At 44.4% G+C, this 21,690-nt stretch overlaps 1 protein-coding gene across 1 annotated transcript; it reads left to right on the plus strand.

The window, feature by feature from the left end:
* Window positions 1-527: 527 nt before the first annotated feature.
* Window positions 528-15,804, plus strand: LOC100279241 (uncharacterized). The gene is made up of 9 exons (NM_001152262.2): window positions 528-723; window positions 863-1,930; window positions 2,039-2,183; window positions 2,688-2,759; window positions 13,403-13,471; window positions 13,854-13,922; window positions 14,041-14,118; window positions 14,660-14,868; window positions 15,229-15,804. Exons 1-9 carry the CDS (start codon window positions 645-647, stop codon window positions 15,342-15,344), a joined length of 1,905 nt encoding a protein of 634 aa, NP_001145734.2. The 5' UTR covers window positions 528-644; the 3' UTR covers window positions 15,345-15,804.
* The last annotated feature ends 5,886 nt before the right edge of the window (window positions 15,805-21,690 follow it).

A 21,690-nucleotide genomic window follows, 5' to 3' on the forward strand; every position in this document is an offset into this window, starting at 1 on the left:
AATTATTTCGGCTAATCGCTCTGTCCCCCACCCACATCCACCGCAACCGCAAGCCCAGCTGTTATTATACGGTGAAAGATGCTGATGGCAGTGATTCTTCACCACCTCCGCTTCCGCTTGGTATTTTCTTGTTTTTATTTTTTTATTTTTACAGCACTCTGCTCACCAGCTCACGTGAGCTCTCCATGCATGCAAAGCAATGCAAAAAGCTGGCTGATTACACTTGATCCTGATCCAGCCAGAGAGCTGAGACCGGGGACGGGAGGAGAGGATCGACAAGGGAGAGCGAGCGGGCTGATTAGCGCATCAAAAAAAGCTGGCTCAGATTCGCGACACCCATGGTTCTTCAATGTCACCGCATCGCCTCCCTGTCTGTCCGCTTCCGCCGCGCCCGATTCCTTCCCCGATCCCGCACGGCCGTCCGATCACGGATCATCGTACGGGTACGGCGTACGCCATCAGGTTCCAGCGTTCTTCCCCCCGCTTCACCTTGTCCCCTTCCCTTCCCCACCACTATTCCTCCACCACCTCCATCCGCCACTCTAAAGTCTCCAAGCTTCCCCACTCCACCGCAGCGAAGAAATTTCTCTACCCCCGCAACCCCCCTAAAATCCTCGTCGCTACGACAGGGGATCCCTCCCCCAATGCGGCTGCTCCCGCTCCTCCTGCTCCTCCTCGCCGGCGCCGGCGCCCGCGCCTCCGACGACCCCTTCCTCTCCGGCGGTAGGCGCTCCCTAGCTCGGCCCCTCCTCCCCCTTACATAATACAAGTTTTTTCGTTCGATTCGCGGCTGCAATGCAGACGGCGCGAGCGAGTGCTAACGCCGTGTGGTCTCCTCCGTCTCTCCCCGGGCCGGGCGCAGCGGCGAACCACAGCTACAACATCGACTGCGGCGGCGCGGCGGACTTCACCTCGGCCTTGGGGCGCCGGTGGCTCGCCGACCGGTTCTTCTCCGCGGGCGGGGCCGCCGGCATGGTGGCGGAGCCGCACCGCTTCCCGCAGCCGCAGGAGCGCACGCTCCGCTTCTTCCCGCCCTCCTCGGCCGGCAAGTCCTCCTGCTACTCGCTCCCGCTTCCCCCCGGCCGCTACTACCTCCGCCTCTTCTCCGTCTACGACAACTACGACTCCAAGCTGCGCACGCCCTCCTTCGACGTCTCCGCCGCCGCCACGCTCGTGCTCTCCTTCCGCTCGCCCTGGCCCGAGCCCGCCGCGCGCTACGGGGCCTACTCCGACCTCATCTTCCCCTCCGCCACCGAGCCCGCCTCCGACCTCTGCTTCTACTCGCTCTCCACCGACGCGCCCGCCGTCGCCTCCATCGAGGTCTCCCCCGTCCACCCGCTCGCCTACGACGGCGCCACCACCGGCGCCGACCTCGTCCTCGTCAACTACGGCCGCGTCACCTGCGGGAACAGCCTCTTCGGCCCCGGATTCACCAGGGACGCCGACGCCTTCTCGCGGGTGTGGCAGGCGGACGTCGATTTCCGGAACAACGACCTCAGCTACGACGCCATCACTGCGGGCGGGAGGAAGGTCTTTGGCAGCAACCAGCCGCCCAACTACTTCCCCACCAAGCTGTACGAGTCGGCGGTCACCACGGGCGGTGACGCCGCCAATGAGATCGAGTACCTCATGCCGGTCGACACGAGGCTGTCCTACATGGTCTGGCTCCATTTCGCCGAGATCGATGCTGGGATCGGCTCACCTGGCCAGAGGGTGTTCGACGTAGTGCTGGCTGGGGAGAACGTCACGAGGATCGACATCTTCAAGCAGGTCGGAGGCTTCACGGCGTTCAAGTGGACCTACATTGTCAAGAATCTGACAAGCTCGACGTTGAGCGTCAGGCTTGTGCCAGTGGTGGGACGGCCGATTCTGTGCGGCCTTGAGAATTATGCGATGGTGCCACTTGAGATGAGGACAGTGCCGAGCCAAGGTGATCAATTCTGAAGATTTTTGGCTGGACTGCTCAATATATTAGGAGCCTACAAAATTGCCCCCTACTACCTCTGCCCCTCTCAGCTTCTTGCATTGGTTTTTGCAGTGGCTGCAATGAAGGCGTTGAAGGAGTCGCTGAAAATTCCTGCCAGGATGGGTTGGAATGGTGACCCTTGTGCACCGAGGGCATGGGATGCATGGGAGGGAGTTACTTGCCATCGCGGTGACAAAGGGCTTGTGATAACACAACTGTAAGTACCATTCTTCTCCGGATGCTGTTTTTATTTGCAATGTGCTTTATTATGAGCATTTCTGCTTGTCATCTAGGGGTTATTGGGTTTCCATTCTGGTCACAAAACTGCACTAACGTGACAGTGAGCATTTTTCATAGAATACATTGGATTGACTGGAAAGGAGATGTTTAACAGACAAGCACATATAGAAAAAAAAACTCTAATACTCTATCTACTTGAACTTTAGTATTTGTTAGTTGCACGTTGCACTGAAATGTCTAACTGCATAATTGTTAATTTGGTTGCTTGAGTTACAGGTCTTTCGGTTATTTAATTTGAGTGCTTGTAGCTGCCAGTGTCTTGTCTATAATATAATAAATTATGTACATCGGATTATTGGTATCAGTATGTGAGGTTGAATGGAAGGGCCTGTGGACTATTTTACTTGATACAGTATTCTGGGTTGAAAGGTTCAAATGCTTGCGGTTATAACTTGTATGATGTTGCTGTTGCCCTCTATAGGGATCTGGCGAGTCAAGGACTAAAAGGTTACATCACCGATGAAATAAGTCATCTTAAAGACTTGGTAAGCTTGTAAGTATCATTCCACACACCAGTTGAAAACAATTTTGACCCATGTCATCCTTGATTTTTAGTTTTTTGTGCCTATGTATAATCTTGGCTTTCTGTTGATAACATAGCTTACATGCGGTTTTCGATTACGTGCATCTTAGCTTAGCTCTGTTAGGAGTCTTTCTATATAAGAGAAAATTAAATAAATAAATTGTCATCTTTGTATAGCAGTTTGTGTCATCTTAGTTTAGCATTGTTATGAAAAATCTGACAAAGAATAGTAGTGCAGAACATCACCCGTGGAAGTGAATAAAAATTGAAAATGTAAGTTAGATAAAATCAAGTGCACCTAGCTACAACATGAAAGTTTATCAAGCAGTTGTAGTCTGTAGACCACTAAAAATAGCAATCATTGACATGGACATGCATGATAACTGTTGGGGACTTGTTCTCAAATGCTATGAATTAAGAACAAGGCAACATAGAATGTTAAATGATACTGTCCTTCGTCCGCGAAGCATTATTCCTTTGAGGATAATGGATCTTAGACGAAGGTTGATAAGCGTCTTATTACGAAGTTGAACCTTCGTAATAAACTTTCAATAAACGTTGTAGAATAATGTAAAATAAAAGGTAAGAATGAATAAATGATTCACAGATGCATTATATAATATTCACTTAATATATTGAATCATAAAATACAATGATACCTATGCCTTGACAAAGGTTGTATTCCGAGAAATGCGATTGCAAATGTCAGAAAAATGCGTGAACAGTAACGGAATACTGTTCACTATTTATAGGCACAGGACGCAGCCTGTGAGGAATTACAAGTATGCCCCTTATAAGAACTTACAACGTTGACTCAGACCTTTATGGACTAAAAGGTCATTCTATCTTTAAGTCGGTTTGTAATGCCGAAGCTCTGCGAAAAGGCACCTTCGGCTATCTTGTGCGAACAGCTTCATCCGAGGATCACTTCTTTCTATAAGACCTTCGGCGACGAAGCATAGACCCAACAGTAGCCCCTTTCGCGGTGCTAGATCGTTTTTCGTAACGAGCTTGATCCGTGAAAAAAGTTTCTTAAGCTTCAGAGCGCCGAAGGTCTCAAAAAACACCTTCCCTGAGCTCGTTGTCGAGAAACGATTGGATTTCCCTGCGCGCAGCGGCCCCACCTTGCAGAGTTACTGTTCGGTCACTGCGGTCCACCGTACAGCGAGTGCGAGCGGGTGTCCGCCTGGTGCAAAACTCCTGGCACTTCACCTTCTTACCTGCGGCACTATATAAACAGACGAGTAGGTGTGAAGTTACCACAACATTTACTGCTATTTGCACTGTTTTGCTGCCAAAATTTTTAACCATCGCCGAAGCTTGTTTGTCAGATTTGAACGAAGCTCCATCTTGAAGCCTGCTTCGGAGAAAAAAGTATCAAAGTTTCACAAGTTCATAATTAAATGGCCAGAGTTCGCTCTACAGCTAGGGTTGAGCGTGAGGGGGACGAAACTGAAGCTTCGGAGACTGTGCCCATCTCCGAAGCGATGCAGCGCTCCGGACTGGTGACTGCGGAAGAAATGCCTGCTGCCGAAGCAAACCCGACAGCTGCCGAAGGAGAAGGGAACATTGCAGAAACCGACTCCGAAGATGACTACCGTATTGCCATGCCCAGCAAACCCAGCCACCTAGACTTCGGAAAATCGACTGTTTCAAAGGTTGATCTCGCCAAGATGGTGAAAGCAGGTTTTTTCAGTGAAGATCAGAAGAAGCTACTTCGCTTCGGGGGAGAAGAGACCACCCCGAAGCCAGAGAAGGACGAGGTTGTCATCTTCAAAAGCTTTTTAAAGGCTGGGCTAAGATTCCCTGTTCACGAGATTGTTGCGGAGATATTGAAGAGGTTTGGCATCTACCTTCACCAGTTAACTCCTAACGCTATCGTTAGGCTTAGCGTTTATATTTGGGCCCTCCGAAGCCAAGCAGTGGAGCCTTTTGCTGACAGTTTCTGTCGAGTTCATGAATTGCATTATCAAACAAAGGCCAGAAAAGATGGGCTTCATGAAAACTTCGGTTGCTACAATTTTGCCTACCGGAAAACCGCAAAGTTTCCTGTAATCAGCTACCGAAGCAAATGGCCGGCAGGCTGGAAATCAGAATGGTTCTATGTCAAGGTTGATGAGGACAAGGAGAAGCTTGTGCAAAGTCCACTCGAGCTAACTTTCGGAGAAACCCGACCCCACTGCAACATGACACCAGAGGGTCAAACTCAACGGGCAATGGATGAATTCAGAATCATTGCAGAGCATATTGGTACCAGGGATCTGGTTCAAGAATTCTTAGCATTCAAAGTCTTCCCTACTCTGAAAAAATGGGAAATGCCAAAGTTAAAGGGGGAGAAGAAGGAAGGGGATCTTGTCCGGCTTCCTTACCACTTCAAATTCAAGAAATATTTTAAGAAGCCCTGCCAAGAGTGGCTGGATACAGTTGAGGTGATGTGTAATGAAATTCTTGGAAATTATTCGAAAAAAGAAGATCAACTGATGACAGCAGCCTTCGGCACCCGTCCGAAGCGAAGGCTGAACCGAGTGCTTGATGCACTGGGTTTCGAATATCCTGACTATGCGCAGCTGAACAAGGGTGCTGAGGGCCAGAGAAGAAAAAGAGCGGCCGAAGCTTTAAACAAGGATGAAGAACAACCACCAAAAAAGAAGAAAATTGTCAAGAGAAAAATATCAACTCCAAAGCGAAAACTATCCGAAGAAGAGGGGACCCCCACACCACCTTCTACTAGCGACGTGGAGGAAATTCTAAAGGTAATGACTGAACCCATGCCCACGAAGCTAAGTCCATTAGGGCCTCGACTGACGAAGCTTTTTCAAAAGGTGGCGGAGCCGGAAAAAACGAAGATAGCCAAAGCGAAAAGGCAAAGAATTATTGCCGTAACAGAAGTTATTGACAAGACGCCACCGAGGGCGTCAATTCAGAAAACACCAGCTGTTGAGGGCACAGAAAATGTCGAAGTCGCACCTTCGGAGATCGCGGCTACCGAAGCCGCTACAGCCGAAGATGTAAACTTAGAATCTACTATTGAAGACATCAACAAAATTTTAACAGACATGGCTGCAGAAGAAGCTGCCACCACTGCTGAAGAAACCATGGCCACAGTGCCTGGGAAAGGGAAAGAAATAGCCGAAGACACTTCGGACGACGAAGCCTACTCATTTCAAAATTTAGTCGGGCAAAAACTGTCGAAGGCCGAAAAAGAAGAGCTTAAGGAATACGCCAAATCTTGCGGATACAAGCCAGGAGCTCTTCTATTTGGAGGCATTGATGATGAAAAACTGGGCTGCATCCGGGACTCAGCTGGGGCTAAGGTCATCGGTACTCTATCAAAGAGTATCGGTTTTCCGAAACTAGAGACAGACATCAGCCGCTACCGACGACAGCATATCGTCGGCAGCTTATTTTATTCCAATTTCAAGGTAAACAATCTTTTCTCTGTTCCTTATTGCTTTGGATAATGAAAATGTTACTAACGAAAACTGTTTTTGTGCAGAGCATGCTACTGAGCAAAGCTCTGAAGATGCAGCAGGATTTGGAGGACAAAAAACACGAAGCTATAATTGGAAATTTAGAGAGCAAAATAAAAGAACAATCAGCCATCATCGAAAAGAAAGACTTCGAACTTCAATCAACCGAAGGCTTGCTGGCAGAGACCGAAGCTAAAATATCAGAATTGAATTCGAAGCTTATCGGTCAATCAAAACAGTTTGAACAAGAAAAGCTAGAGCTTAATTCTAAACTTGAAGCCGAAGTCCAAGCCAACTCAAATTTGAAGAAATCATTAACAAGCCTTCAGGATAAATGTTTGAATTTTAGCAACAATTGTATCCAACAACTAAAGAAGATCTTTTACTCAGTTGGAGCCAGCAGCGGGAAATTTACCCCTTCGGATGAAGATTTACCAAAAGCCTTCGATCATATCGAAGCTGAAATTGAAGAACTTGACGAAGTTATAGCTGGGCACGGTGACTTCTGTGCCTGGGTAGCTTCTCGGGGTACTGCTGCAGCATTCCTGAAGGCTGGCTGCGAGCATGGAAAGATTGTCAACAGGCCCAACTTCGCCCTGTCTCCATCAATTCTCGACGACATTCCTGACCTCGCCCGGAGCATCTCAAATAGATTCATAAAAATGATATGGACAAAAGGCGGGCGAGAGAAGGCTGGGGACGAAGCTCGAAGTCATCTTGAACCAGTAAGAAATCATACTTTGTACTTACCTTCTCCTTCACACTTGATTTTTACTCGGGATACCTTGATTCATGTAGGATGACGAAGCTGAAGGTGATACTTAAAGGATATGCCGCCGAAGCAGAAACCTGACGAAGATTAATAGGAGTAGACTAGAAAAAACTCAGGAGAATTTGTAACAACTTTTCGTAAATACAATTAATCTATTCTCAAGGAACTTTGTTCATACCTTGTAATATATTCTTACCCTTTTATTGAGACGCTTTGATGTGGACGAAATCAGTATTTTGAGCCGAAGGCGAAAAAACACCTTCCCTTCTTTTCGTACACAACGAAGCATAAAAGACCATTTCTTCTTTTTGCCAAAGCTTTTCTTTTTTGTACATGACGAAACATAAAAGACCGCTTCTTCCTCTTGCCGAAGCTTTTTCTTTTTTGTACATAACGGAACATAAAAGACCACTTCTTCCTTTTGCCGAAGCAACCACTTAGGAACACAAATGCTATGAATGAATGCTTATGAATGCAAATGCTATGATGTAATGTGCGAATGAATGTCCAAAGCATATAACCGAAGCCACACTCAACCATTATTTCCTTGGAATCAACCACACATCAGCTCTGCATTCCCTTAGGAACGACTTTGGAGCTTCCTCGTCTTTTACTTAGACGGTATAAACTCTGCATTCCCTTAGGAACGTCTTTGGAGTTTCTTCGCCTTTTACTTAGGCGGTATAAGCTCTGCATTCCCTTAGGAACGTCTTTGGAGCTTCTTCGTCTTTTACTTAGACGGTACCAGCGTTGACTTTTCGCTGAGAGCTCTGCATCCCCTTAGGGACGTCTTTGGAGCTTCTTCTCTTTTTTCTTTTTCAGTTTCTGCACTCGATGGTGCGTTCTCAGCTGTTACATTTACATTTTTTGGGGGATTTTGCTCTTATAAGACTAAAAAAGGAAATTACACATGATGGCCCCATTAAAAACCTTTCTCCCCCTTCGGAAAGGAAAAGGGTGCCATGAAAAAGAAAAGAAAAAACATAAAAAATTACATCATGTTATACATAGTATCGCCGAAGCTCATCCGCATTCCAAGACCTTGGAATTTCGTTGCCATCCATGTCCTTCAATCTGTACGATCCAGGCCTTGACGAAGATACTACTAAGAATGGTCCTTCCCATTTCAACTGTAGCTTACCCACTGTATCTGGGTTAGCCACTCTCCGAAGCACCAAGTGTCCCGGCTCAATATTTTTTAGCCAGACTTTTCTATCTCGCCATTTAACTGTTTCAGCCTGATATTTATTGATATTCTCCACGGCCTGAAGCCTGATCCCTTCTAAAGCATCCTTTTCCACAAGGCAAGCATCTTCGGGACCTGATTCTGCCGAAGCTACTACTCTTATTGATCCAGCTTTGGCTTCCTCCGGAGTTATTGCTTCGTCACCGAATAATAATTTGAATGGGGTAAAGCCTGTAGACCTTGATGTTGTTGTATTGTGGCTCCACACCACTTTGATTAACTGATCTGGCCACTTTCCCCTGGGTTGATTGAAGATTAACTTCATTATTCCTGTCATTATAATGCCGTTGGCCCTTTCAACGAGCCCATTTGACTCCGGATGCCTGACTGATGCAAAATGGATCTTCGTTCCAATTTGATCACAGAAATTTCTGAAAGCTTCGGAGTCAAACTGCGTTCCATTATCTACAGTGATTGCCTTCGGTACCCCGAAGCGACAGACAATATTCTGCCAGAAAAACTTTTGGACAGTGGCCGAAGTTATTGTGGCCAATGGCTTCGCCTCAATCCACTTGGAAAAATACTCCACAGCCACTATAACATATTTTAGATTCCCTTGAGCCGGTGGTAATGGACCCAACAAGTCAAGGCCCCACCTTTGCAATGGCCAGATGGGTTGTATCAGCTGTGTCAAAGACGAAGGTTGTTTTTGATCTCTTGCACATTTCTGACAACCTTCGCACTTTTGCACTAACTCCGCCGCATCCGAAGCTGCCTTCGGCCAATAAAACCCTTGGCGGAAGACTTTCCCAAGTAACGACCTAGATCCAATGTGGGATCCACACAGGCCTGCATGTATTTCTTTCATCAACTCTATACCTTCGGCTCTAGATAGACACTTGAGAAGCGGAGCGCAAACTCCATGCTTGTATAACTCCCCTTCTATCATGATATACGGACGAGCTCTTGCCTCTATCCTTTTATTATAAGCTTCGTCATCTGATAAGAGGTTACCCTGAAGGTAAGAGATGATGTCAGTTCTCCAATCTTCGCTGTAGACAGGAGATATGTTGAGGACCGCTCTTTCGAGGAGCTCCACTGAAGGTGCCTTTATTGTTTCGAAGAATACATCCGAAGGTAACGGCAGCCCCTGTGCTGCAGACTTGGCTAGCAAATCAGCATGCTCATTTTGTCCTCGAGGGATATTCTTGACAGAGAATCCTTCGAAGGAGGCTTCGATCCTTCGGACCATGTCTAGATATTTTTCAAGCTTCGGATCTTTAGCCTTGCAACTTTTGTCAACATGACCCGAAACCACCTGGGAATCAGTTTTAAGTATGGCTCTTCTGATTCCCATTGCTTTTAACTTTCGAAGACCTAGAATCAATGCTTTGTACTCAGCAATGTTGTTTGTGCAATTAAAATCAAGCTTTGCTGCATAACAAGTTTTGACTTTGGAAGGTGAAACCAACACAGCAGCCGCTCCTGCTCCGAAGGTTCCCCAAGATCCATCACAAAACACTGTCCAGGCTTCGTTGTCTTTATTTGTTTCCTCCTCCTGAGCCCCTGGCGTCCAATCGGCAATAAAGTCTGCCAGTGCCTGTGACTGAATCGAAGATCTATGAACATATTCAATACAAAATTCATTGAGCTCTGCAGCCCATTTTCCAATCCTTCCAGTAGCTTCTCGGTTCCTCATAATATCCTTCAGAGGTTGCGAAGAAGGAACAATTATGTTGTAAGCTTGGAAATAGTGCCGAAGCTTCCTGGAGGCCATCAAGACAGCATACAGTATCTTTTCCAACTCTGTATAATTTTTCTTTGATAAACTAAGGACTTCGGAAACAAAATATATTGGGGCCTGCCTTCTGACTTGACCATCAAGCTTCTCTTGGACAAGCGCTGCACTTACCGCTGAGTGCGAAGCTGCCACATATAATAATAAAGGAGCCCCTGGCATTGGTGGAGTCAGTGTTGTTAGATCTATCAAATACTGTTTCAGTTCTTCGAAAGCCTTCTGCTGGATTGGTCCCCATTGAAAGACTTCGGCCGACTTCAGCACTTCGAAGAATGGTAAATTTCTCTCTGCTGATCTGGATATGAATCTATTGAGAGATGCCAATCTTCCTGTCAATCTTTGAGCCCCCTTCTTTGTAGTTGGTGGCTCCATCCGAAGTATAGCTTCAATTTTACTTGGATTGGCTTCAATTCCCTTTGTTGAAACCAAGCATCCAAGAAATTTCCCCTTCTTCACTCCGAAGACACATTTTTCTGGATTTAACTTTAAGCCGGCTTGCCTGAAACTGGCAAAGGTCTCCTGCAAATCAACAATATGATTTTCCTGCTTCGTGCTTTTTACAATAATGTCATCTACATAAGTCAACACATTTCTGCCAATCTGAGACTGGAGGACCTTCGCAGTCATTCTGCTAAAACTTCCCCCAGCATTTTTGAGCCCCTCAGGCATTCGAAGATAGCAATACGTGCCACTTGGGGTTATGAAGCTAGTCTTCGGCTCATCTTCCTTCTTCATCCAAATTTGATGATAGCCTGAGTAACAGTCCAGGAGACTCATAAGCTCTGAAGAAGCTGCTGCATCGACTAAAGAGTCTATTCTTGGCAGCGGGAATTCATCCTTCGGACAAGCCTTGTTGAGATCTGTGAAATCGATACACATTCTCCACTTGCCATTGGCCTTCTTCACCATAACAGTGTTAGCTAGCCACTCTGGATACTTTACTTCTCTGATAACTCCCGCACCGAGGAGTCTTTTTACTTCATTGCGAGCCCCTTCGGCCTTATCATCCGACATCTTCCGAAGCCTCTGCTTCCTGGGTCTGAAAGATGGGTCAACATTGAGCGAATGTTCAATAACATCCCTATTAACTCCGCAGAGATCATTGGCTGACCATGCAAAAACATCTTTGTTGTTGAACAAAAACCTTATTAAGGTTTTCTCCTGCTCTTCAGATAACTGAGAACCCAACAACACCTTCTGCTCTGCTATATCTTCACATAAGAGCATGGGCTTCGGCTGATCTGCTGAAGCTGCTTTCTCCCTTCTAAACTTGTACTGCTCACAAGCCTCAGCTTCATCTATGTTATGAATTGCTTTTGAGTCAGTCCAGTTTCCTTCGGCCCTTCTGGCAGCTTCCTGACTTCCATGAACAGCGATGGATCCCTGATCCGAAGGTATCTTCATGCAAAGATAAGCAGGATGAAGAATTGCTTCGAAGGCATTGAGGGTACCACGACCAATAATTGCATTATAGGGGTATTCCATGTCAACAATATCGAACACAACCTGTTCGGTTCTGGTGTTGTTGACGAATCCGAAGGTTACTGACATGGTGATCTTGCCCAGTGCTACAATCTGTCTTCCTCCGAAGCCACAAAGAGGATGTGTAGCATCATGAATCTTATCTTCTGGCTCTTGCATTTGTCTGAAGGCTTTAGCAAATATGATGTCAGCTGCACTGCCTGTATCAACCAAGACATTGTGAACCAGAAATCCTTTGATAACACAAGAGATAACCATGGCATCGTTGTGTGGGTAATCTTTGAGCTGAAGGTCCTCTTGAGAGAAGGTAATAGGAATGTGAGACCATCTTGATTTGATGAAGGGTCCTTGCACCCCAACATGTTGTACTCTTCTCTGTGCCTCCTTCTTCTGCTTCTTGTTAGCTGGCTCTGAGGACGAGCCACCTGTGATCGGAAGCACCAGCTTCGGGTCCGAAGCAACTCCAGCTTGGTTGTTGAACGAAGCCATCAGCTCAAAAAGTGGAAGTGAGTTCACCGGAGGTGGGCGCCAATGTTGGGGACTTGTTCTCAAATGCTATGAATTAAGAACAAGGCAACATAGAATGTTAAATGATACTGTCCTTCGTCCGCGAAGCATTATTCCTTTGAGGATAATGGATCTTAGACGAAGGTTGATAAGCGTCTTATTACGAAGTTGAACCTTCGTAATAAACTTTCAATAAACGTTGTAGAATAATGTAAAATAAAAGGTAAGAATGAATAAATGATTCACAGATGCATTATATAATATTCACTTAATATATTGAATCATAAAATACAATGATACCTATGCCTTGACAAAGGTTGTATTCCGAGAAATGCGATTGCAAATGTCAGAAAAATGCGTGAACAGTAACGGAATACTGTTCACTATTTATAGGCACAGGACGCAGCCTGTGAGGAATTACAAGTATGCCCCTTATAAGAACTTACAACGTTGACTCAGACCTTTATGGACTAAAAGGTCATTCTATCTTTAAGTCGGTTTGTAATGCCGAAGCTCTGCGAAAAGGCACCTTCGGCTATCTTGTGCGAACAGCTTCATCCGAGGATCACTTCTTTCTATAAGACCTTCGGCGACGAAGCATAGACCCAACAATAACATGACTGGAATGACCTAAATGGCTATGATACCGTTCATGTGTGCTAGGTTGCTACGACTCTTAAAATGGAAAGATGTTTCTCAGCAAAAGTAATGTACCATTTCATGTGGATCAAGAATGTTAGGCAGTAGGGCTTGTGCACAAAATTGAATGCCTATGAAGCTTCCATTGGGGTCTGATTACTATATCTACCTATGGGAATAGATTCATAGTATCTCTCCATCTCATAAAGTTTTCACTGGACTCAGCTCCCTGGCCCTCACAATTGATTAATCATATCTCAGCTGATTAAGCTCGTTGATTGTCTTATTTTTTCTGTTAGGATAAACTATATTTATAAAGTCTTCCTCTATGAACAGTAAAAAAAATCCATTAATACTTTATAGTCCTGCCAACAGATTCTAGTTCATATGTACACTGTATTCATTCTTTTTGTCCACTTTGCTTTGAATGGTCTATTTATATATATTCATTTTTACAAACGGCAAGTACAAATGCTAAAGGATATGTTGAAATGTAAGTTATTTTGTGAATCTGTCATGCTGCCTTCTTGTTTTTGATGGATCTGCTTCGCAGTAGGTTACATTCAATATTTATTATTATATAAACAATAAACTATTACGTTTTTAACAATTCCATGTTTTCAACTTTTCATACATACTCATACATTTTCCATGAATTCTTTCATGTCTATGGAAATGCCCTTTTGGCTTATTTCTGTATTTAACAGTTTCCAGGCATCCAGCCATGCCTGTTAATGTGGTTATCTTCTTTTTGGACAGGAATTTGAGCTATAATTCACTGACTGGAAGCTTACCACCTGGTTTAGGTCAACCTTCACTTGTGTCACTGTAAGTACACGAATTATACCACTTTATAAGATGAAGGTGTGCTTTCGCTTCAGTTAACATTCTTCTGCAACATGTTTAAGATCCATGTTGCTGAAACAACTGGACAATGGCTGCTCAACATAAGACATTTTAAGATCATGATTTGTTACACTTAACCAACTTTATAAAAGTAAATAGAATATTAAATTAGTAAATGTGATTAATAGCTGTGCATGTTTTCCTGTGATTATTCTCTTGTATTTACTATTTCAGCTTATGTTTAAAATTTTAAATTCACTAATTCATATTTATCTATGATCTTGCAAACCTTGTGCTTATACAAAACCTAGTGCTCTTATACATCATAAGCTTGTTTGATATGATTGTTTCATTGGGTTCTTAGGGATATTTCATCAAATGAGTTTACTGGAAGCATTCCTGGAACCATAGGTTCATCCAAGTTACAGACTGCGTAAGTGCATTTTCAAGCTACTGTTTGAATTTGTTTATAACCTCTTTCAGCAGTTCTTTAGTAATATATGAGTATGCATGTACCAGTATAGACTTACTAGCTAATATTTCTCGTGCAGATTACTAAACAACAATCAACTCGATGGGCAAGTTCCAGAAAGACTTTACTCAATTGGCGTGCATGGTGGCGTGATAGAGTAATATATCCTTACTTAGTCTTGTAAACGAAACTTCAACTTCTTACTTGTGATGTCAGATATGGTTAGAAAGATTTACTATGCTCAGATGATAATCGTCATTATTTATTAGCCTATTTTATGCTAGCTCCTGAACAGGTCGAAGAATGAAGGGTTTAGGTTCTATCATGTTGAGTAATGTAATTATTATGGTATTATCAGAGTAGAGTAGACCAAATCTTCAAAATCATGTGCTTAGCAAAATAGGTCTGACTGTGATATTCTAGTCCTGAAAAAAAGGAACTGATGTGTGATAAAAGAATTTATTTCATAGGAACAGATGGACAAGGCTTTGTTTACTTTATCTGAGGATGAGTGATTAACTAAACTGTGCAGCTTTATTTTCAATATATTTACTATTCTTGGCACTTTTCTCCAAATAGGGAGTTTAGGAGTGCAGAGAGTTAGCAGATAGATAATGTACTGTGCTAGTTAGTACATGATTGACATATACTTGTGGTATTTGTTTTCCGTCTTTTACTAACATGTATTCTTTTGGCAGCCTCTCAGGTAATAAAGGTTTGTGTGGCGTGCCTACCTTACCTGCTTGTGCATTATTCTGGGAGAAAGGAGGGTTGAACAAAACTGGCAAAATTGCACTTGGAGCATCGTTTGGGTTTGTTCTGCTCGTCATACTTATAGTGGTCTACATACTGTGCATCAGAAGGGGGCCATATGACTATGATTTTGACTTCCCTCAAGATTTGACCTGTAAGTATGATTTAACTAACTTCCCTCCTTTTAATATTTGCTCTAAAACTTCATATGTGACTGAACTTGCCAAGTTATCTGTAAGTAGCCCCTCCGATTTTTTATATTTGACGTTTCTTAGTACAAAATTGAACTAACCAGCGTCAAATAAAAAAATGGAGGTAGTATTATTTACATTGCAGCAAAGGCAGTTCATTTCTCTTGTTAACCATTATCTTGGTTGCTATTTAGTTTATAGGAACTTCTTGCTGTAAGAAAGAAAACCATTCAGTTCTAGCTTGGCTCATATATATTTTTATGTATCTTCACTAAATCGTGACTTGATGGCACTGTCTGAGACTTGCTAAATTCTGGCTACAGCCATATCAGCAATATCAGCGAAAAGGAATAGGTACCAGAGGGCAAAATCCGTGATGCTTGCTGAGATGGAGGCACATAACCCGGATGGTTTCTACACAAACGGGAGCCCTCACTAAATGGCATGCTCAGAAGTTGGTCGCCCTGATGGCCATATTCTTTGAGGAAGCACTCACCGTGGTCTTGCATCTTCACTCAGGTTCCATGCCATGGCAGGTCCGCAGGTATATATGTTTTGAATCAATTTTGCACGTGTCACCAGCATGGCGGCCTTGCATTTTCACTCAGGTTCCATACCATACCATGGCAGTTACACTCACAGTTTGAGATATTCGAAATGTAGTTCGTGTAGCGCATATGTGCTTGTATCCTGTAATATGGGGGCATATGAGGCAGTCATTTAGTAGTTCGTGTAGCGCACCGATTCTTTTTTACTTTTGACCGAGGGGTCTCCAGATAGTTTAGCTTACGCTTGTGCTCAATGAATCATGTCAAGGCTTTCTATTGATTTTTTTTTTGTATAGAACCTGACATGGTGTTACTAACCGACTTTGGGCAGTGAGAGGTTCATTAGGTTGCATATCTTACTTGGCCCGTTTGCCTGTGAATGGTTCTTGAGTGGGCTGAGTCTTCTCTGCAGGGCCGGCTGCCGCAGAGGATTTGTTTCATCTCTTGAGTGCAGGTGTGGCCGTGTGGGTTGCCAATAATTGGTTTCAGACCGAACTGATGCCTGACTTCCATCGACGTTGCATTTTATATCATTTCGTAATATTAGCCATGAACATTCCTTCTTTTATCAAAAAAACACTTCTGGTCTTTGTAGCAACTAACAGGCAAATTACATTAATCTCACTAGTCAAATATATCCAGCCAATAATATGTTGTTCTGTCTGCATACCAACAAACTAATTGCTCACGAGATCCCGCCCACTGTGGATGGAAGCGTGCCGGGAGATGTTTAAAAGACAAATGCGTCTTGTTTGTCACCGAGTTAAGTCGGAGATAGGTGATAGAATTAGAAGTTAGATTCAACACTCTATACCGTAGTGGTTTAGTACTCACCTTGTAAATTGTTCATACTTTGTCAAGAAATAATAAAAATACTGTAGGTATCTCCTACAGTAACTTACCTAAAAAAAACTAATTGCTCCATGTTGTTAGGCTGTCCGTAGCCGCGTTCGCTAGGTTGCCCCCTCCCCTTGATCTGATGGCTACAGGAGCCCCCCACGGCTGCAAGGCCAGCGTGAGGTCGTCGTCCCTCTATTCACTACTCATTTGTACGGTGCTTTTTTAATAGGTGAAGAAAAAATGTTAATAGATGATAAATAGGGTTAGATAATGATATTTTATAGTTGTAGTGAGGTATAAGGGAAGAATATAGGAGAAACCGCTGCGGGAGATAAAAAATAGGGGATAAAATATTGATGATATGGCACAAAAAGTGATATAAGGAAAGAAATTTAGGAGGAACCGCTACAGACATTCTTAGAAACTGAAGTATAAGGGTAGGTCGTAGTAGTTCATCCCTCCTCCCTGCGATCTTGCCACCCCTAGCCTCCCCCTCTCCCCTCCCCAATGTCACCGCTGCCTCCTCTTTACGGGCTTGTTCGGTTATTCTTGTCCTCATGTGGATTGGATTGGATTGAAAAAAATATATGAAAGATTTTGATTTATTCGGGATTTAAATCCATCCAATCCTACCCAATCCACATAGATTGAGAGGAAAACGAACAAGTCCTACTCGTGCTGCCGTCCCTGTCAATTTACTCGTGCTGTCGTCCCTGTCAACCTCTCTGCTCTATGGACCATGTTGAGCTATATGCTAATAGATAACAGAAAAGAACATTTGATGGGCCACTTGTATTCTCTTCTCTCTCTCTCTCGACAAAATCAGCATTTCAAGTTAGTGAATCTCTACAGGCTTTGACCCATCAACTTGTCCGTGTACCCCTCGGCCTACCGCCTGTCAGGAAATTGTATCGGCAAGCTCGGTTTATTTGATTTGGAGGACATGCAGCATCTTTGATTATATTTACTATAACATATGCATTTGTCTCAAGAAAAAAAGTGAATCAAAACGGTAAGTTAGGAGATTTGACTGCGCAGGAGGTGCAACAAACGTAGAATATGGTCTTTTTGAACCCAAGATGGCTCCCAATTTCCCAACGCACTTGTAGTAGCTGCATGAGCACGGAAGAAGAAAAAACTAACCATCCTTTTTTAATAAAAAAACTAGTGTCTGAAGCGCGCCCCACGCGCAAGCCTAATGTTTCTGAAGTATATTTAGAATTATGATTTTGGCAATAAATATTATAGATAATATATGTAGCATATTTCATTTAATATATGTGATTGGATTATTGGAGGTTTTCACATTTTTGTAGGTAATGAAGAACACTGAACAACACTGCGAATATAAGGAAGCATTGTTAGTAGAGAGAGCCAATAGCACTGAATGACAGAAAAATAGTAATGCATTGAAATCCTGCGATGAAGAATCTTTGTAAAGGATGAATCCTTGGTGGTTACCATGCTTTGGAACGTCAAAAAAAATAAATCTTTGAACACTCTTCATGACGTCACTCTCAGTAGCAAAACCATAGCTAGAAATTGATTACTTTCATTTTTTTTGGAATAACATAAGGAAAGCTATTCAAGTATGAAGCAATTCCTTCAGATAACGCTTCAAATTACTAATGACAATGCTAAGTCTCACATTTAGGTTATGCATGCAAAAAATCTGAACTTTCTGAAAACTCACACAACAGCCAAGGACACTATTGTTCTCTTGGCAAGAATCATGGCACGCCACTTTCAGTAACAAAACCAGAAATATAAACCGATTACTTCATTTTTGAAATAACACAGGGAAAACAATTCAAGTATGAAACAATTTATTCAGATAACACTTGAAATTACTAATGCCAACGCTAAGTTTCATATTTAGGCTAGGCATGCACTCCACAATCTCAAGAGTTCAAATGGATCCTCTATTTTATAATGTTTGCAACATCTATATGATGACATGATCTGCACAGCTAAAAATACTGATATATTAGAAACAATTTTTTCACTAAGGTAATGACATATCATAGCTCGCCAAGTACTTTGCAACATGACAGAACAAAAAAATTTAATTGAACCAGACTTGCAGGAAGAAGGGGTGCTCCGGGTGCGGCACGAGCGCGAGCTTATATAGGACACAATTCCCTTACAATTGAGCAAAATAAATTTAGTGAACTGTACGAAACCTGAGACGTCGCCATCCAACGAACACGAATCAAACTATGAGCGGATGCAAGTGGATACCAATCAAACTGGTAAAGAAATTTTAAAAACTGATCAAACAAAAAACTAAGGAAATGATAAGTGTGGATGATGTACCTGCTGACCCATTATAGCCACGACCACATTCTTCTCCGCCGTTGCCTTTCGACGGTGGGTAGCCCCAGGGCCGCAAACCGGCGATATGGCGCGGGCAGAAAAAAAAAACAGATCAAACAGAAACACAAAGGAAAAGGATAAGCATGGGTGCTGGACCTGCTGACTCATTGCCGCCACGATCCGCGATCCCTTTCTTCTCCGTAGCTATCTTTCGGCGGCGCTTGGCCCCAAGATGTCGTTTGCGAAATTCAGAGAGTGTAGTCGAAGCAACAGGTAACTTTGAGACCCATCCAACGAACACGAATCAAACTGTGAGAGGATGCAAGTGGATACCAATCAAACTGATAAAGAAATTTTAAAAATTGATCAAACAAAAACACAAACGAAATGATAAGTGTGGATGATGTATCTGCTGACCCATTACAGCCACGACCACATTCTTCTCCGCCGCTGCCTTTCGATGGCGGGTAGCCCCGGGGCCGCAAACCGATGATATGGCGTGGGCAGAAAAAAAAACAGATCAAATAGAAACACAAAGGAAGGATAAGCATGGGTGCCTGCTGACTCGTTGCTGCCGCGATCCCCTTCTTCTCCGTAGCTATCTTTCGGCGACGCTTGGCCCCAAGATGCCGCTTCCACTTCCAGTTGGGTCCGGATCTCCCTCGGTGCGAGACTCGTCCATCTTGGGTGTAGTCCGCATGACGAGGGCAGCGTCCCTCCGCGCAACGTCTTCCTCCACATGAACCTCCATGGCGGTGGCAGCTAGCGATGTACATTATTCTACTCTTCCCCGTAGATACAAATTGTACTGATTTTATCTACGTATATACATATAGCTTCAGTTTAAGGTTATTAATTTTATGCTCAATACTTTACACCACTGTTGGGTTTACCTGCTCCGCACGATAGCCAGTAGCCACCCTCGCCTCTCTCCAGTGCTGCCATGGGCCTCCATCGCAGTGTTCTCCCACGCGTGCGAGCAGTCGGAAAAACAGTCGCGACCTTGTCTCCCACGCATCGGGCAGTCGGAGCCTCGCTCGCACGCGGGCCTCTACAGTCGTCGTTGCCTTCCATGTGCGCGGGCATCGGAGATGCCGTTGCCTTGCTTGCACGCCAGCACCCGGCTGTTGAAGCATCCCTTCATCTCGGGACGCGTAGTGCGTATGGGAGACATGGCCAATGGGAGCGAACTATCGCCTTGCAACGCTGAGTAGCAGAGCCGCGTCGCTGCATCAGTGAAGGTACCACTCGCCTCGCGGCGCTGGGAAAAAGAGACGCGCCGTCGTACGCGAGATGGACGCAGGCGCGTGCTCGAGAGATGGACGCAGGCGCGTGCTCGAGACAGGCACTATTAAATGGGTCGTGCCTCGGGCCGGACGCCACTACTATACTTAAAGCACCAGTTTCAACGGTCGTCATGCGTCATCTTTTTTAAAAAAGACCCTACATTTCTTCCAAATCAACTCAACATAAAATATTAAAAAGCAGTGCAGGAGATAGGGTATGTTAAAAAGCGATGCATGAGATGGGGTTTGAACCCACACCTTGATGGAAGAAGGGTGGAAGACACTGAGCGAAACTGTCTAATCAGAAGAACAGCATGCTTAGGTGTTTATAATATTGAATATAAATTGTACATATGTATATATGATTTTTTGTAAAATAAAAAAATAATCGTGTCGGGTCGGACCAGCGCTACGGACTGAGGCTACAACCCAAACACCGCATGACGCTCGTGCAGGGTTGGCCCAGGCACTATTACATGGGTCGTGCCTCGGGCAGGCTCGCTAGACACGGCCCATTTGGCCATCTATACCTCTGCACAATAATTATGATAATTATGGTCCTCGCCTCAGTTGCCATCACCTCGTTCGCCGTTCTACTTCTTTTCTCTCTCCCCTCATGCCTCCACCTCCGCGCCATCCCATTCTCGGTAGAGGCGTAGGAGGAAGCCCTGACACCGACTCGCGTAGTGGCTATTGCACGTCAACGAGGACGTTTCACATCATGCGCGCACCATCGTTTTCACCGTCGTTGGACGTCCTGTTGGTCTTCCCATCCTTCACCCTATTCTTCCTCCCCAACCTGCTGCCCCACCCACGATCGCAGCCGCGAGCCGACCGACGCTCGTCGACGCGTGTACGGGGCGAGTCGGTCATGCTTCTGGCCTTTCTCTATGTGTGTCGTTGAGGAGGACATGGTGGCGCCTGCCACGCTTAGGTTATCTTAGCGATAAGGAGTCTAGGTCTGAGATATTGGACAACTATGACCCGTAGCGTGGCAGCAGTCGGCATATGCTACGGAGTTGGTGGTGGTGTTGTGTCGTTTCGGCGGGTCCAGGGCTGGGAAGACACTCACATTCTCTCGCCCTTCTCGGACTGTCGCCTGGTGCGGGTGCCTCTTGGTTTGGAGCTGCTCTGGCTGAGCTTCTTTTTCCGCTTGCGTGCTCTCTCCCTATATATCTAGCGGTATACTACCTATGTCGGCTCCAGATGCCCAGGTCTTCGTCGTGTCCTTCTCCGGCAACGAACAGGTATGCCCACCTCTTCCCTTCCCCTCCTGCTCTACGAAACCTTGGAAGTGGGGGAGGCAAGGGATGAGTGTCTCGGATTTGCTGCCTATGATACCCGTGCGTTCATAAAAAAATATTATGCAAAGAGCGGAGACAACCAATAAAAAATCTTGAGATCTTTTTTATGGATAATTTACGTGTGTATTGTTGTGAGCCGTCGCAAGTCGCAACAAACGGGTAACCGACTAGTTATTATTAAAATTATACTTAGATCAATTAGTAAATATGTGTTATCATATTAAACTTATATTATATTAATTAATAAAATATTTTAACCCCCTCAATCTCTTTGCTCCGAAACAAGCCGCGTGAAGGAACTAAATTTTTTGAGACAAATATGGTGACAAGTTTAAATGTAATACTATATACATAAGTGTATCTCTCACCAATTTCTTGAGTCCTTTTAGGCAGTGTTTGGTTGAAGAGCCAAGTAGAACGGAACCGTTCTATTCCTATTTATAGGAACGAAGCCGCTCTGTTCTATGTTTGGTAATTTGGAACGGAGCGGC

Source organism: Zea mays, chromosome 3 (assembly GCF_902167145.1).
Source record: "Zea mays cultivar B73 chromosome 3, Zm-B73-REFERENCE-NAM-5.0, whole genome shotgun sequence".
Taxonomy (NCBI): domain Eukaryota; kingdom Viridiplantae; phylum Streptophyta; class Magnoliopsida; order Poales; family Poaceae; genus Zea; species Zea mays.

What these genes read in the sequence shown, in the direction of transcription:
- LOC100279241 (NM_001152262.2), top strand. Translation starts at nt 645, where the DNA reads ATGCGGCTGCTCCCGCTCCTCCTGCTCCTCCTCGCCGGCGCCGGCGCC. An exon ending in GGGCTTGTGATAACACAACT is followed by an intron (nt 2,184 to 2,687) that starts GTAAGTACCATT and finishes TGCCCTCTATAG; the next exon opens with GGATCTGGCGAGTCAAGGAC. An exon ending in TCATCCAAGTTACAGACTGC is followed by an intron (nt 13,923 to 14,040) that starts GTAAGTGCATTT and finishes TTTCTCGTGCAG; the next exon opens with ATTACTAAACAACAATCAAC.